This window comes from Seriola dumerili, unplaced genomic scaffold (assembly GCF_002260705.1).
Source record: "Seriola dumerili isolate Sdu_G_001 unplaced genomic scaffold, Sdu_1.0 BDQW01000025.1, whole genome shotgun sequence".
Classification (NCBI taxonomy): Eukaryota; Metazoa; Chordata; class Actinopteri; order Carangiformes; family Carangidae; genus Seriola; species Seriola dumerili.
In genome coordinates this window covers 20,683,384-20,701,035 of record NW_019174280.1, presented here as the reverse complement: position 1 = coordinate 20,701,035, position 17,652 = coordinate 20,683,384, and the positions used below count along the sequence as shown (strand labels likewise).

The 17,652-nt window shown below is 42.2% G+C and overlaps 1 protein-coding gene across 1 annotated transcript in view; it reads right to left on the bottom strand.

Moving 5' to 3' along the window:
• Nucleotides 1-17,652, bottom strand: part of enah (ENAH, actin regulator) — a 112,031-nt gene that overhangs the window by 52,407 nt on the left and 41,972 nt on the right. Inside the window, 1 exon segment of the mRNA XM_022770450.1 lies at nt 1,762-1,927. Within this exon segment, the coding sequence (XP_022626171.1) occupies nt 1,762-1,927 (166 nt within the window).

Genomic DNA, 17,652 nt, shown 5'->3' with positions numbered 1-17,652 from the left:
GTGTGGTATGCTTTGGTGTGTGTGTGCTTAGGAATAAGAGCTTAGCGGTCAGCGGCATGTGCTGACATCCCCTGTATTTAGAGGAGCTGAAGGGTCAAGGAGAAAACAGGTCAAGGGCTGATGAGCTTATATCGTGGATGTTCTTACTTTGGCATATGATCTAGTTTTCAGATGAATTGTGCAGGTTGTGCTTATATTTAGATATTTACTTTCAAGTCGCAGCTGGCTGGATCATTGTTAACAGGTAAACAGCTAGCTGCTAACTGCAGCTGGTGACAGCAGACCTTGTTCTGCTCTGCTGCCTCCGTGAGCTTGGTGTAGCGCCACATGAACCGGTTCTCCACGGGAGCAGAACAAGAACCAGCGTCACCAGCTGCAATCCGAGAGACTGGAGTTACAGTCCACCTGCAGGACAACCCAAGGCGGGACAAGCCGGGGCTAGCTGCGCTAGCAGCGACTGAACTTTAAAATTAAAGTTTTGGGCAAAAAATTTCGGAATAAAATCAGAGTAGAAAAAGGATACAGAGATTTGTGAGTTGGGACTGAGTTGAAATCACAGGATTTGTATCCAGGCAACCATATGCAAAACTAGTCATGTGATGATGAATTCCACTAAATCTGTAGGGATACTCAAGATTCAGACTGTGGATCGTGATTCTTTCTGAAAAGATGATCTTACGTCTTTTCCCCCCACATGGTTGCAGAGTGTGAGGAAACAGTGTTTGTTTACTTTAACAAGCAAGTGGCAACAAAACACACATTCATTTTTCAAAATAATCTTTGCAATCAGCTGGAAAAAAAATATGCAAAAAAATACAACAGACAAAGACTTTTAAAAGATTTTATAAACTCACCGACCCCAAATAACTCCGCCCCTCATACTTACTGACAGGGTTAACTTTAGATTCTTTAGACTGTGAATTTTAGATTTAATATCAATTATTTAAAGGCCTTTGTCAACCTCGAGAGCGCTGAGCCCTCGCCGTCATATCTGATGCATGTTTGTAAGAGGTTGCTGAATAACTAGTAGCATGTGCTGCAGCCATTACATGCTCTTACCACAGGATTCCCTGGCTATGCAGTCATATGTTCACATATTTTTTATACACCATATTTGGTAACCGTCTCAGATCTAATAGTCTCTATAAACCTAAAGTCCACTTTGTGGTTGCTGTGCAGCACATGTTCCTGCCAAACCTGTCACACTCAACACGGTCCATGTTCAGTCTGCTGTATGGGTGGTCACTGGAAACGGGCCATGAACTCTTTGCCATGTTATATAACAAGAATAAGATGTTGAGACTGGAAATTTCTGAGTTAAAAAAAAAAAAAAGACCCGTCAATCATTTTGAGGGTGACGACGGTTTCACAGTTTGTGTTGTGTTTTGATTTGTGGTGGGGGGTTAACCCATTTTTCTTACTATTTATTTGGATATTTGATTGTGACTTAACCATCAACTCTAACTAAAAAGTCAATTACAAAACAAACGTAAGTGACTATACTTGTTGTTAAAGGTCCCACATTGTATAAAGAGAGATTTCCATGTGTAGTGTGATTATAGATCAGGTCTAGGTTCTGTATTAATACTGTGAAAGTATCAAAGCCTCAGTCCACAGAGAAACGAGCCGTCAGGACTTCTGTAACTTTGTGATGTCACAACAAAGCAGTCAAAATTTATTTCATTTCACAAACACGTTGCATGTGTTTGTGTGTGTGTGTGTGTGTGTGTGTGTCTCCAGGTCCTGGTTTCACCCACTGACCTGATGATCCTGGATCTTGCGTCCCACCACGCGGAAGGCGTTGTTGCCTGTGTGGTGGTAGATGTGGACTCTGCTGAAGCCGGTGGATCCGCCGGCCGGGACCCACTTCTTGTTGGCATCGTCGTACACCATGACAGCGGCTCGCGCCTGGCAGATGCTCTGTTCACTGTGTGGACAAAAGACACAGAGAGAGAGAGATCATGATGCATCATTTACCTACAGAATAACAACCTGATCTGATGATCAAATATTCCTTTCAGCTGACAGTGTGCTATGGTTTACTGATGCTACTCACGTGACGTCAGGAAACTTGTTAAACATCTTAGATTTTTAATTTTCATTTTAATGCTATTAATGCTACTTTTTCTTTAAAGCAAGATTTTCATATTTAATGAAATAATGAAATAATGTTCGACGGTGTTAACCTCTGTTATTAAACACAGCGCTGGTGTCAATATACTGAAATAATCACACAATTTCGTATTTAGCGAGCAAATGTCATCAGTTTGAACGACTTCCCGGAAACCTAAAGCGCAGCACAGATAAATCCATAACCCGTCACATGCCGCCACTTTCCTTAATGACATATCACTGATAATCCTGTTTAGACTTCTCTGGAAACATCACAGAGGAGTGAAGTGATGAGGGGAAGTGAAGAGGAGACAGACACAGAGGGAAGATGCACAACATCACCATCACTTCAATCATTTTTCTCCAGCCCACAGACGAGCACACAGGAACATGAACATGTCTTCTCTTATATCTGTCGCTGAGTAACAATAACAATCTTACAAAGAGGTCAGTGACGATTTTGGAGGAGCGGCCAAACCGTATGACAACTTCCATGTTCATCATGTGACGCACGCTGGCCCGAAGACAGTGAATACACTGATCTGCGCGTCACAATCCCTGTAAAAAATACTTTTATTTATTTTATTTTTCTAATAATAATATCTGGAGAATCTGTATTTTATTTTATCCCATTAATGTGCGGCTGTGTGTGTGTTAATACATGCACGATGTGAGCACCGGGCCGCTGTGCAAGAGGCAGCGACAGACTGCAGGGAGGGAACCAGTCAATTATTCATCGCATGACTTCTGCTAAAACTACCAATTGGCAGAGGGTGACAGAGGAGGAAACAGGTGAGATGAAAGCACCTCAGAACTATGAATTTTCTGCACGTCATCGCAACACTGACGACCCTGAAATACAACGTGGGGAAAGTGAGAGAGGGAGGAGAGGCTCGGAGGCAGAGAGTGTATAAGTGGAGTAAACCGCCTGGGGAGATGAGGAGAAGGAGTGAAAGAGGAGTGAAAAGAGCCAGAGGAGGGGGCGATGAGAGGAGGACTAAAACTCACACCGTGCCTTTTTTTAATGCGTCTGTTTTCAAGGCTGGAAATGCATGAAAAAGGAGGGTAAACACTGACGGGCGAAATACACACACACACACACACACACACACACACAGCAGTGCAAACAGTCTGCTGCACGTGACAAAGCTACTTGTGTTTCACTCTGGGTTTGAAATCATTTCCACATAAAAAAAAAACAAACAAACAAAACGAAACAGAATCATCTAGAAACAGCTCTGAAACATTTATCTCCTGTGTGTACAGCGTACTTACAAGTGTGTGGCAGACTCAAGGACACACACACACACACTCACACACACACACACGTACAAGTGTGTATCCATATCCGCACCTTCTCACACATCAGGCTTTCACGTACACTTTCACACCTCTGCTAATGTGCTTCATTATGACAACAGAGGCTGAGCCGTGTTAACGCTCTGCAGCAGCTGATGAACTTAATATTACCATCGAAACCTCCGGACTTCTTTAATTTTTTTTATTTCTTTTTTTATTTCAGTGACTTTCATCACAGATCTGTGTGGAAGCTGCATGAAGAGTTAACACCTCGGCGTGGCGTCTGAACATCCACATGGCTGCGTCTGTGGAGCCGAGACAAAACAGGAGCCGCTGATGGAGTGGAGGAGAGAAATGATAATTAATTCATGACTCGCTGCCGTGGCTGAGGATTTTTACATTTTCCACAGGCGAATTCCTAAACCTCACACCTCTAAGACTAAGATCCAGTCATTTTTTACAAAGGCTCAGAAAAGCCACGTGTGTTCTAGTCCTGGGGCGAGATCCAAAGTTTAATATTTCAATAAATGTTTCAATAAATATATATATTTTTTACAATATATCATTATATTATTGTTTTTTTTATGTTTCAGGTGTTTTACTTTAATCATATATAATTTTATTATTGTATTCTGTGTTTTGTATTTTTGTATTTTATTTTTCAAGTTTCAAGTTTTTTTGTAATATAATTATATTTTTACATTTTATGTTTCAGGTGTTTTTTTCATAATATATAATTAATTACTTAATTGTATTTTTTGTTTCAGGTTTTTTTTTATAATGTATAATCATATTGTTGTATTTTATGTTTCAGGTATTAAACAGCAGTTCAAAGTTTTATTTGTCACATGCCAAAGTACAATGTACTGTAAACAAACATTTTGTTACATCTTTTTTATTTAATCTGCACAAAAATCTAAATTTGTCATTTTAGAGTGGGTTATGTACAAGACTATTTTTATATATACATATTTTTATTACACTTGCAGTGACTTGGAGTTTGACCCGAGATGCTGGTAGACGTATCGTACCAGTCTTCACGCTAAGCTAACCGGCCGCTAACTGTAGCTTCATATTTACTGAGAGCTGTATCGATCTAAATCTTTGTTGTCCAGCATTTCCCACATGATTAATTAAACATTTACTGTATATTAGTAAGCATCCAAGTATTAATATGTTTTTTTCCCCAAAAATGTCAAATGCTTCCTTTAATGTATTATCAAACCCAGGCACTGAAACTTTACTAGCTCAAGATACACTGTTGTATGTGCGACCCTGCAGTCTGGAAAAACAAGACGAGAACACTAGAAAGATTTCTTTCCTCCAGATCCTCAGAGACTCATTTACAGACTGAAAAATACCCTGGAAAAAAACCCTAAAATGTCAAGAGTTTTCGTCGATTAAAAATAAAAAGGATGGGGTCGACTACATATGACTAAAATCAACATGCTCTAAAAATAAATGACAAAATTAACACCAGCCTGCAGATTTGTAAACTGTACATTCTTGTGGTTTGTGTGGAGGGGGACTGTAAGTGTGTGCGCCTGAGCTGTGAGGTCGGAGCCAGAGAAATCGGTCTGAAACTGTGGTGAGAGGGAAAAAAAAACAACAAAATGAAATGTGGCGACTCCAGAGAGCAGAACATGCAACGTGACACGTGAAGAGAAAAACCTCCTTCATGTGACTGTGGAGACGCAGACGCGACACATCTCATCTTCCACCTGCATTAATAACATCGTTAATATTCCCCTCTTTCAGATTAGTGCGCATTATGTGTTGGTGCATCGCTCCTTTCGTCTCCGCGGATAATCACAGGGAAACGTATATTTCCACTTGTCAGGCACTTGACTGGAGTGGTCTGCTCTTGTTGACCCTCCTCAGCTTCCTGTTAACCCTCACACTGAACTCTCTCTCTCTCTCTCTCTCTCTCTCTCTCTCTCTCTCTCTCTCCACTGAGCTACACTGCCGTCATGTCTACAGAAAGTGGCGTCTCTTTACCCTTTTAATTTTTTTATTTGACGTACCCCAACAACCCTCTCGTTGATTTTAAACAGGATGTTATTCAGTAGTAATAGTTGGGGTGGGCTGTGGCTCAGGAGTGGTTCATAAAAGTGGATGTGTTTTTTTAAAAACAAAATAAAATAAATAAAGAGTCAGCTTTGCTTCTTCTGCTGTGACCAGAGTTAGAAAATCTGCACATTTTAACTGTTTATTCATCACATTTACACTTTGTCACCGTTTATCCAAAACCTTTAGTTATCACTTATTAGTAATTAGTAATATTTAAAACTACTTCAGCTCTTTAACTCTGCTGACCTAACTTAATTACATCTTATTAATTACTTTGAGTTATTTCAAGCACTTATCTATTATAGTTACCTAATTATTTACTTTTAGCTGCTTATTTAACCATTGAAAAGATTGTTTATTGTAATTGTTTAAAAATTGTTTTAACCATTGTTCATTTATTACCTTAAATTAACAGTTTAGATTTCTCTGCTAGCTAACGAGTGTTCACACACTGTTAATCATAACATGTAATGTTCAGGTGTTGTAACTGACTTAGTGTGTGGATCTATATCTTAATCAAATCACTATTTATTTATTTTTTAATTAGCTGAGCTGAGCTTTCCACGTAACCGCCGGCAACTGCAGACTCATCCTCTGGGGTTCGAGTTCCCCTGGTGGCTGCCAACAAATTTACCCACGTTACACTTTTTCTTTTTCGTTTCAAGGTGATTAAACAGCTTCACAGACACAGAACAGCAAATCCTGCTCGCATGTCTCCCACATTACTTTTACTTTTACCCTGTTAAAAGGTCTCTAATGGAGAGACACACACACACACACACACACACAGAGAGACAGAGGAAGAATCTGCGGGAATGGAGAATGGGATATGAGATTAGAATATTTCCATCTCCTTCATTAATGTTAATGAGGCTCCGAGTTAAAAACGGCTCTGACTTCAAAGAGGAACCAAATGGTTCAAGGGACTTTTTCATCGCCGTGATGTCATAACCTGCCAGGATGGAGTGAGGTGCGGGGTTGGGGTGAGGGAGCAGAGTGTGGGTGCACAGAGGACAACAAAGCGGGGGGGGGGGGGTAGCAATGACAAATAAACAATCTGACTAATGACTGGAGGAAGCGCATCGCTGCCGTGGTCTCTCCTGACCTTTTGCTTGTTGAAGTAATTGATATCATGATTGATTAATGAGGCATTCGACAATAGAGATAGAGAGAAGGGCAGAGAGGACACCCCCACCCCCACCCCCCGACACACTGTCTGATAGACTGACTCACTTCATCACTACTACGGGTGGAAATTGTGACTAATTTCATTGCTGATGGGCCAAAGTTACGTAACCAGCAGAAAGACTGAGACTAAAAATAGAAACAAACCAAACCAGAATTATCGCCTCAAGTTTTGTTGCAGTTCACATCCACGTCCATCCACACTCCTACAATACATGAAGTGAAGACAATAACTTATAAGTGTGTTTTGTCATAATGAGGGTATGAATTCTTGAGTTATGGCTGAAAACGTGTTGAATGATCTAAAGAAACACACACGGATCAACTATTTATGACGATTAATTGAATATGTTATAAGTGAAGTTAAACACGTCGGTGGTGTTGTGCTTCTTTTTGTGTTGAAGCCGCTCGGGTTGAGGGTCAGTGTTCGCGCTCGTGGACTAGCGTTAGTTGCACGGGGGAGGAGCCACGTGACTGAACATGAGGTGGTATTTATTTAAAGGGACAGCTCACAAATGCACGCATTCGTGGAAAGTATGAATCAAATTAACCCGGTCGTCCGGTCCTACTATTGACCTTTGACCGCCAAAAATTTCATCACTTCACCCTCCGGTACATGTGGACGTTTGAGCCGAATGTAATTAAATTTCCTCCAGATGTTCCAGATGATGGACGGACAACCCGAAAACACCTCCGGCCACGTCTGTCACAAACCCAGGCGATAAAGGATGACGTCACGTCCGTCATACCAGCGACACGGCGTTACATTACAGACTCACACACTCGACTGACAGGATTTCAGAGCTTTACATCCACGGTAAAGTGTCTAATCTAATGAGTATCATCAGTTTATTACCTTAATAAAAGACCCCTGTGGTGTAACTGATTATCTTTATACTGTGTATAACCATGACGACCTCAGTCAACACCTTGTTTCCTACTTGTTTGTTGCGTCTTTGCAGCATGCACAGAGATATCAGCGAACCTCTGGTACGAACTGTTCAGACACAGTAACAAACACTCAGTTCATCTGAAGCCTTGACCTGCTGAGACTGTGACACAGTTACAGTCAATGTAGCTTGTTATGGCTGCCATTTGTTTTTAGAGCGAAGCTCCGTACCGACTGTGATACCTTAACACACACACACACACACACACACGCACACACACATTTGCTGCTCAGTGAAATGATCATTATGTAAAAGGCGGCGTGAAGCCAGACACCAGAGCTGTGCTGAAAACTGTGTCGGCAGCGGAAACACTGAATGTTTCATGACATTTAAAGTGGATCCGTCACTTCTTGGCTGCTTAAAAAAAGTTTAGTTTATTCAGCAACAATAATCAACTAATAGTTTCATATTAGTATCATATTTAAATGCTGCTTTTCTTTGTCACAATTATAAACTGAATATTTTTGTCTTTTTGACTATTGCTTGCACAAAACCAGCAATGAATGATGGGAATTTTTCACTATATACCGACACTTCATTCACCTGCTGATAAAATCAACTGATTAATTAGAAAACAGAAGCAGTTATTGCACATATTGTCTATGGATTTGTGTTTATTGTTGTTGTAATATAAAGCATCCTTTACATCACACACTGACGACCACACACGGAGATGTGACCTATAATCACACCGAGTGTCAGAGCAGCGAGAACACAACTCTCGCTCGTCTGCAGCTACAATCTGCTGAGACGCACTGAAACATACAGTCCATCTTATTGCTGCGTGTTCACATTCAAAGAGGAGCTTCAGTTGTTTGTTTACAGCGTTCGCTCATTTTCCAGTTATGAGGGTGATTTTATTTAACCCTCTGCGGGTTTGGCACATTCCCTCTCATAGTTTCCTACGCGATCACAGAGACTGTCAACATTTCAGCTGCTCAGCCTCCCTCTCTCAGCTGGATGCTATTATGGTTTAACTCTCTCGCTCAACCTCTTCTGTGTTTCCTCTTTTTCCCTCAGCACAGACGAACGGACAAAACAACCTCTGTCCCCCCCCCCCCCAAAAAAAAAAGATGTTTCTACGCAACTGAACTGCAGGAGTGAAATATGTTTTAGTACGAAACGTAATTACAACCAGATCAGGTTTCCTGTTCACATAAGACACTCAGGTTTCACTGGTGTGTCAACCCTGTGACCCTCGAGGACGAGCAGTATAGCTAATCGACGGACGGGTTCATTTACACATTAGTTAGGTCACAAATAATGTTGAAAAATGTTTTATTTTTTATTTATTTTCTGCAAAAACATCAGCACAATCTCCACTTCTAGTGACTACAACCTTATTAAAGTTATTTATGCTTCTGTTTGGACTCTGACAGCACTTGGTTGAGGTGAGAGAAAAATCCTGGTCTGGTTTAATCAGGAATAAAAAAAAAAGTTGTAACCACACTCTTTCCCGAAACCTTAACCAAAGTGCTTTTGTTGCAGACGAGACTGTGGATTGGCGCCCGGTGTCTGAACACTCACCGCCCACCTCCACCGACTCCTGGTGACTCTGCTGCCATTAATAAATGCTGCGCTTCATTCATTTAAAAAAAAACAAAAACAAAACTGTTTGTGAACAAAATCAATAAAATAAAATCTACTGTTGGGGTTTAGTTGTATAGAAACGTAAACTCTTGGAGATGAGGTTGGAAAAGAAGGTACATGTCTCTGCCACACACACACACACACACACACTACTTTGACTTTTGTCTGCGATGACGATAGATTAATTAGTGAACTGACTCACAACCGAGGTTTTTCTTCTCTCTCTCTTGTAAATGTTAGAGACGGCTTGGGTGTGGACTCCAGGGGAAGAAGGAGAGAGCGGTGTAGTTGGAGTGAGGGACGACCTGAGGCTTTGTCCCGGGGAGGGGGCGCAGCTGGCTTCGGACGGATGGAGGGAGCTTCAGGATGCGGGAGCTCTGGGGAGCATCTCGGCCACATCTGCATCCTCCCCTTCCCCTCTCTCTGCAACCCGTGTCTACAATTTTCCTCCCTCCCGCTGCCTTCCTCAAACCCCCCCCCAGCCGTCTCTTTCTGCCTCCTCTTTCATTCCCTTTCCCTCTCTCTCTCTCTCTCTCTCATTAATCAGCCATCACTTATGGTGTGGTGCAGAAGATGCAGAGTCCTTCCAGCCCATATGGAAGTGATCAGGAGGGAGGGGGGGAGGAGGAGCAGGGGGCCCCCACAGACCAGAGAGAGTCCCTGTTCTACCACTGCTTGTAAAGTACCGTACCAGTGTTTGGCATCACAGCAAATTAAATCTTCCAAAGTGACAAGTGGCTACGACTTCCTGAAAGAAACCGTCTATTTAATTCTAATTATCGGTGTCTGGCATCTATAGAATTGACCCAGCCACAAAACCGATGTTGAGAGACCCAGATGATAACAGCTGGTCACTGGCACAGTCCCACAATCCTACACAGGACTCCCCATCGCCTCCCCTTTCCAACCCCTACCGCCTTTTTATAGGAACTGCGAAACCGAGTCGTCACCCTGGCAACACAGCCTCGTATGTGGGCGAAGGTCTGCGCAGCTAAAAAGAGAGAGCGAGAGAGACAGAGAGAGAGAGAGAGTGTGGGAAAAAGAGGAGACCACATGTGTACAGATGTGCACACATGTACCTGTTCACCATTCATTCATGAACAGCTGTTTGTCTGCACGGAGGTACTTTCTGCTTTGCTGAAACACACACACACACACACACACACACACACACACACACACACACACACACACACACACGATATGGTGGAACCATGAGAAAATACCCTGCGCTCACAAGCATGAGTCATCCACTCGACCAGATGGTGAGAGAGACGGAGACGGCGCAGGAGAGGACCAGCATGCGGCATGAAAACACCTGAAGTGTGACAAAGGAGCCACCACCACGAGCGGCTATATTTAACCCAGCAAAGTAAGAGTGTGTGTGTGTGTGTGTGTGTGTGTGTGTGTGTGTGTGTACGTGACAGACACACACAGGCCCTCCAGCCCAACGAACAGCCACAGCAACTTTGAGAAATGGAGTGATGCTCCTGCGAGTAAAAGGTCACCGTCTGGCCAATAACATCAGCGGGAATCAACGAGGAGTTACACTTGTCGTATATTTGGCGCAGTGTTGTCAGTCAGCGTCTCAAAGGGCAGCACAGCAGCCATGATGTAAAACTGTGACACAAAAAAGCCTATTACACTAAATTAACAAAGAGAAGCAGGAGAAAAAGCTCATTAAGGAACACGGAAATAGAAAGGACCTCGGGTCGGCCTCACAGGGACATTTACACCAGGAACATTAAAGATACGTATCAGCTCACATCAACAGCTGAGACAATTAGCTGATTCACAGATCATTAATCTGCAAATTATTGTAACAATTAAACAACTGTTTTTGACATTTTTAAGCAAAAAAAAAAAGAAGAAATTCAACCATTTGCTGGTTCCAACTTCTTCAATGAGAGAGTTTGATGCTCTTCTTCGCCGCACACACAGTTTTCACCGTTTTCTCACATTGTCTAGAAAAAACTATTTATTAATTTGGGGGAACTAATCAGCAGATTGATCAGTAATGAAAATAGTCATCAGTTTCTAGCCCTGTTCACATCACACTGATACAAAATCCAATAATTGGTTAAAAAATTACACAAAACTGCCAAAATACAACCGGAGAAACGGAGTAAGTTCAGCAGAATCTGAACCAACTGACAAATCTCAATCACCCCGTGCTGTTATTACGTCAGAGCAAGTGTCAGAGTTACAGGAAAACCTTAAACGGCAAGATGCAGGTGCCTCCACACAGAGCACGAGGGTCACTCAGTGGTTTGATGAGGATGAAAACAATGTCAATCATATGCCGTGGCCGTCACTGTCACTACATCTCAACATCTACACCTATGGGAGATCCACCACCACCATCATCTTCAAATGGTGTTCATCCCTCCAGGAGAGGTCAGAGTTCACACAAAGCAGGCTCAGCAGCGTGGATGCATTTACACCTGGATTCACATGCGGTTAAAACACATGTTAAACCCAAATGAACACAGACGGAAAAGCATCGTTGTCATAGTCAGTAAGTCATCCTGCCAAGAAGTGATTCATTCTGATTTCGGGGTGATAATATCCAGTTTAACTTTTTGATTAGCTGACAGTGAATCTGCTCAACATGAGCTGAAACAGCTGAGAAAATGCCGGAGGACGAGGTAATACATCAAAACTGTCGACAAAAGAGATAAAGCGCTTATTCTGAGTCTGTTCTTCAATTTACATGTTATCAGCTGCAGGTATCAGCAAGGACACTTCATGTGCACAAGCGACAGAAAAGATTAATGTGCTGCGGCAGTGTTGCAGTCGTCCTGCTCGGTGAGGAAGTTTGACAAAGATTGTGAAGATTCAACGAAAGCACATGACGATATGACAGACACTGATGGGGAAAGTCAGCAGTTTGCAGAAAAACTTCACACTACAAGTTAAATTGAATATATCCATATAATCCAGCCAAAAATATTGCGATATACGAAATTATCGCTGCAGCCACTAAACAGCAGTTCAAAGTTGTATTTGCCACATGTCAGGGTTCAATGAACAATGCAAAGCAAAGCAGAAAATGCAAAATAGGAAGAAAAAACTAAATTTCAATATGAAAAATGTCACATATGGTGGGAAATATCGCGATATTTAATATAATCGAATATCGGCACAAGCCTACGATATATATAGTACTGGCTGCCTACACATTTTATTCAGTGGTTCATTTCATAGAACTAATCACACGAATAATTCTGCTGTTATGTTTTAACCATTGAACCCTCTTAGACTGAATGTAACAAAATCCAAAACAGTCCTGCCACATTACAAAAGTGAAGCTTTGTTATTCCCTAATTATTTCCCAGTCACCTAATGCAGGTCATTACGGTATAAAACATGATTTCCCAGTAATTACCTGGACCATCGACCGGCCTTTTCAAGCTCCAGGCTCCTTTAATGAGTCGTCGGGTCTGATACACAGAATCCTCTTGGATTTAATTAGGCTTTGAGCAAGTCAGTCACAGAAACCGTTAGCTGACTAAAGACACAGATCCCCAGAGGCGGGATCCACAGCCCCCCCCCCCAACCCCCGCTCTTTGCCCTTAATGACTCTGCCCTTTTCAGCACCACGGTAATAAGCACCTTTGTTATCACCCCCTGGAGAGCAGGGTGGGAATCCCCTCAACAAGCCTGTCTGACCTTTCATTAAATAAAACGGCACAATCTGTCAAATGGGTTACGAGTGGGTCACATACAATCCAAAGAGGAGCTGCAGGACCCTCTCACCGCCGCCTTACTGTGTTCAAGACGTATGGAGGAGCGAGTGGAGGTGATATCAAGTAGAAAAGCTGTTACCACGATAAAGCAACAACTCTGTGACAACTGTTCCTGAAGTGAGAGAAGCACAGAGGTGCACCATCAGCAGAGGCAAACCAGGCAAATGTTTGGGGCCCCAAGGGGAAAAGGGGGCCCCTGATAGCCCCTAATAATAGTACATTTTGTAATGTCTACTATAAACCCCCTTAAAACCCCTTAAACACTACACAGTGCACTGCTGCTGCTGCTGTGCTGTAGCTAGCATCTACCCCAGCTTGCATGGGAGGCGTTCAAGGAATATCTATAAATTGTAGCATCTACTAATAGTCTGCAAGTGAGGCATTTAGGGGACATCTGTAAATTGTAGTGCCTACCAATAGTCTGCATGTGAGGCGTTTAGGGGACATCTGTAAATTGTAGCATCTACAAATAGTCTGCATGTGAGGTGTTTAGGGGACATCGGTAAATTGTAGCGCCTATGGATAGTCTGCATGTGAGGCGTTTTGGGAATATCTGTAAATTTTAACATCCACAAATAGTCTGCATGTGAGGTGTTTAGGGGACATCTGTAAATTGTAGCATCTGCCAATAGTTCAGAAGTTCAAATTTGCAAGCATCTCTTTCACAGCTGTAACACTTGATGGCTACAGGACCCCAACACACTCCACTCTCTGTTCTCTCTTGGGGAAGTGTGCATATTAGCATGTGTTGGGTCACTGCACATGTTAACGATGGGCACACACACACACACACACACACACACACACAGAGTAGTGTATTGCAGGTTGCTCAGGGCTCGGAGCGCAGGCTGTGTGTTAACTGGGAGCTTGGCACATTTTAAAAAGAGTCCAGTCACGTTTCCATTCACACAGGAGACAGGGGACACATTGACAGCAGAGCAGGTCTGGACCAGACCGAGCGGCAATCAGCTTTCACTCCTCGTACATAACCATGGAAACCAACAATTGAAGCCTTCAGATGAACAGTGTTCACTTGTTTCAACCACAGTCGAAACACAACAGTGGGACTGAGGCAAAAATGGCCCTAAATGTTCATAAAATACCAGTGAAATTCTGTTGAGCTGCCAGATATTCACCTGTGAATGGGGCATTTGTCCCTTTCGGGCAACCATAGGTGGCTTGTGGGAACCTTTGTGTGGGAAACTGGGTTTCAAAAACGAACTGCTGCATGTCAGGAAAACTTCCTCTTTGTGTGAAGCCAGATTTTCTTTTTTTCTATGACAGTCATACACAATGACTTACAATATACAACTGGGACTGGTCAGTAATCCAATGTGATTATTAATATTATTTCAATAAATCACAAAGTAATTAAGTAATTACACAGTTATTCTTTTAATAAAATAAAAGAAAGTAAGCTATTTGTAAGTTTTGCTATTGCTACATAGCTAACATTAGCATTAGCAGCTATTTATTTACCAGTCTAGAAGAAACCTTGTCAGTTCAGCATCAAACTTCATTCCTTTATTCACCCAGAGCTGTCTATAGAGATGGAAAGCAACCCTTTCATTTTGCTTCCATTTCTAGCACTTCTTTCATGTACTGGAGTTAGCATGCTAACCAGCTAGCTCCGGCCCGAAAGTCTTATTTTATGTTTTTGTTGTTCTATGACCTCACGTATTAATGTTTTCATGAATTTCATCTTTTTTTGTTGTTATTGTTTGTTTAGTTTAACTTTTTATTTAAATTTTTATAACCCTGACTGTTTTCATGGCGACACTAAGAACTGAGCTTCATCTTGCTTTTAATTTAACTTTGTTTCATCAGTATTTTTAATCACTTAACAAAGGCTCTTTTTTTCCTCTGAGGGAATAAAATTAACGTCTTTAGCACTAATGAGTTTTTACTTAAATGTAGCCTGAGCTGCATTTAAGTAACTGAACTCAAGCACGGGAGGAAATCTTAGCAGATTCTATTGTGAGCTTTTGTGTGTGCATTTGCAGCACTGTTTTTGATCTTAGTGCCACCACACAATGTCGGCCATCAATCACCTCTCACTCCAAAGCACACACGCACAAACGAACACACACACACACTCACACACACGCACACACACACACACACAGTACTGGTTTTCATTAGTCTAGGCACAACACTGACAGACAGAGCAGAATAACCAGCAGCTCACCTTATCCATCAAGCTTCAACTTAATGAAAGGGGGATTCAGGGTGACTGGTGAAACATGAGATTTTGATCTGTTCTCCTGTTTATTTGTTTGTTTTTTTTGTTGTTTTTTTATGTTGCCTAAAGTCTCTATGGCAACACCACATCACTACAACATCTCCTACTTTTCTCTTGGCCTGGATGTTTAAATTCCACTTTTCATGTTGTACTTTTGGTGAGTCTTCCACTTTATCTTCCTTCCTCTCATCCTTGAGACGAAATTGGTGACACTGAATTTCTCTAATTAGCATTAACCACATTTAGAAAGGAAATATATTCAGGTAAAATGTCCCTTCCTTCTGAATCACAGATTCAACAGCCACCAGCCAAATGCTCGATAATTCTGCATCTCAAATTAGCAACCCCCCACCCCATGTTCAGTCTGTATTTTATATCTAAATGCTACACAATACAAGACTAATGCTGCAAGGTAATTGTAGCCTTTGTCCATAGGAAGGTCAGAGGTCATCTACAGACCATCAACCCTGGACTAGCCGGGCTAGCGGACGGTTTATTGATCCATTAGGCAATACAGATACACTGAGTTCGGTTAGTTTGCTTTATTCCCTTCCCTTCCAAAGAAACACTCCCTTCCAGTGAACATTACACTTGGACCACTGAGCTTAAGAAAGATGTTTTCTGACATTTTAGCAAACTGCATCAATAATTGAGCAGCATCTCCTTGTTTAACATTATGTTACAGCTGGTAAACGTAGAAGTCAGAGATGCTGCTGGCGGAGTCCTAACCGAGCCCTCGGGGGGGGGGTGGACAGGCACATAGTCATGAGACGGGAAATCCAACGGAGAGTCGACTCAGAGAGGAAAATCCTCGTCTCACAACCACAATTCAGAAATCCTACATTCAGATATGAAACTGCCAAGAAAAAAAAACAGAGCTCCTGCAGGGAGAAGGTTTTAAATAAAGAGCTCTGACATTAAAAGTGGGGAAACAGCTATTATCTGCCTGTTACTGATTGATTGTCCGTGATGGTGCCGCCACTTTTTGACCTTTGTAAATTTAAGTGCTGTATTACATTTATCATAAATGCAGCTGGGTCAGACTGACTCAGACTTAATGACTTGGCTTTTAGATTAGCGAAACAGGAGTATAAATCAAAGATTATATCAACTACATCATTCTATTTCTCTCTGAATTTTATGTAAAACTAAAATTGAATTCATATACAACTAAACTACAACAGCAAATACATCTTGTAGGGGACGTAACACTGTAGCTTGCGGCATGGAGCCACGCATTTATTAACAGCAGTGGATTTGCAAAGAGGTGGTTGGGCTGGACAGTGGCTGTACAGAGTGCACAACTGTGTATGACAGGGTTGGCATCCGCTGTCCTGTCTGTGGTGTAGACAACAAAAGCACTTTGGTTAGGGAAATCTGGTGGTTAAATGTAATAAGGGAATAGTGTGTGTTTCTGCATTAAACCAGACCACAGTCTTCCCCTAACCTTAACCAACTGCTGTGAGAGTCTTATATTTAGTACCAACATGTCCGCCACTTGCCAGATACGTAAATTAACAACATTTCCTCACTATACTCACGCAGTTACATTTCCTGCAAAAGGTTATGTGCTGTTGCAGGTTAAAATGAAATTTCTAGGAGACAGGGTTGTGCAGACTAACTACCTTGGGGGAATAGTCCTCAGCAAAGGATGTCAAATATAGTTTCAAGTTTCAAATCAACATAAATGATAGTTTAGTTTGTTTCCACACTGCATCCCAACCTGTGTGCAGTGTTGGGGAAGCTACTTTGAAAGCAGAGCGTTGCAAGCTACCAAATTATTTTACACTGGAAGAACTGCAGCACAGCTACGCTATAAAGACAAATACAGTTTGGTTCACTAAAGCTACTTAGAAAAAGTAGTTCAAACCACCAGTTGCACAGGTCATTAACCACAGTAGTGGTCAGTAGTTAACTACCAGTTCACTGCTCTCCAACACTGTCCGTATGCAATAAATCTACTTTGTCCTGTACACTGCAGAGGCAGGACTGCCTCAGCTCCACAGCAGGCGTGGCTAAGCTGGTTCTCACCAATCTGATAATGTGACACATCGACATCACTTCAAGAATAAAGAAAGGACTCTCACCATACACTTTGCATGAGGCCACTTTCTATGTCAAAGAAGATTTCCCGCTCTTCAATGAACATCAGCAGAGACGCTCGCTCATGAGGCCTGGACCACTCATTGATGAGAAACGAACAGCAACATAAACAGACATGGCTCTTACAGGATGAGCACGACAGGCGGAAACACGTGAGAGGAGCCGGCTCGTGTGACGGACGCTACGTACCGGTGAGTTTCCATTTCGGAGGCCAGCACACATCTCTGACTGAGGATGAAGCTGGAGGCTTTGGACTGGGCACTGGATCTGCATGGCTCCACACAGCCTGCTAGCTGCTACCCCCCCCCTTCCTGTTGAACTAACCCAGCCAGCTCCACTCGTTACCCCCCCC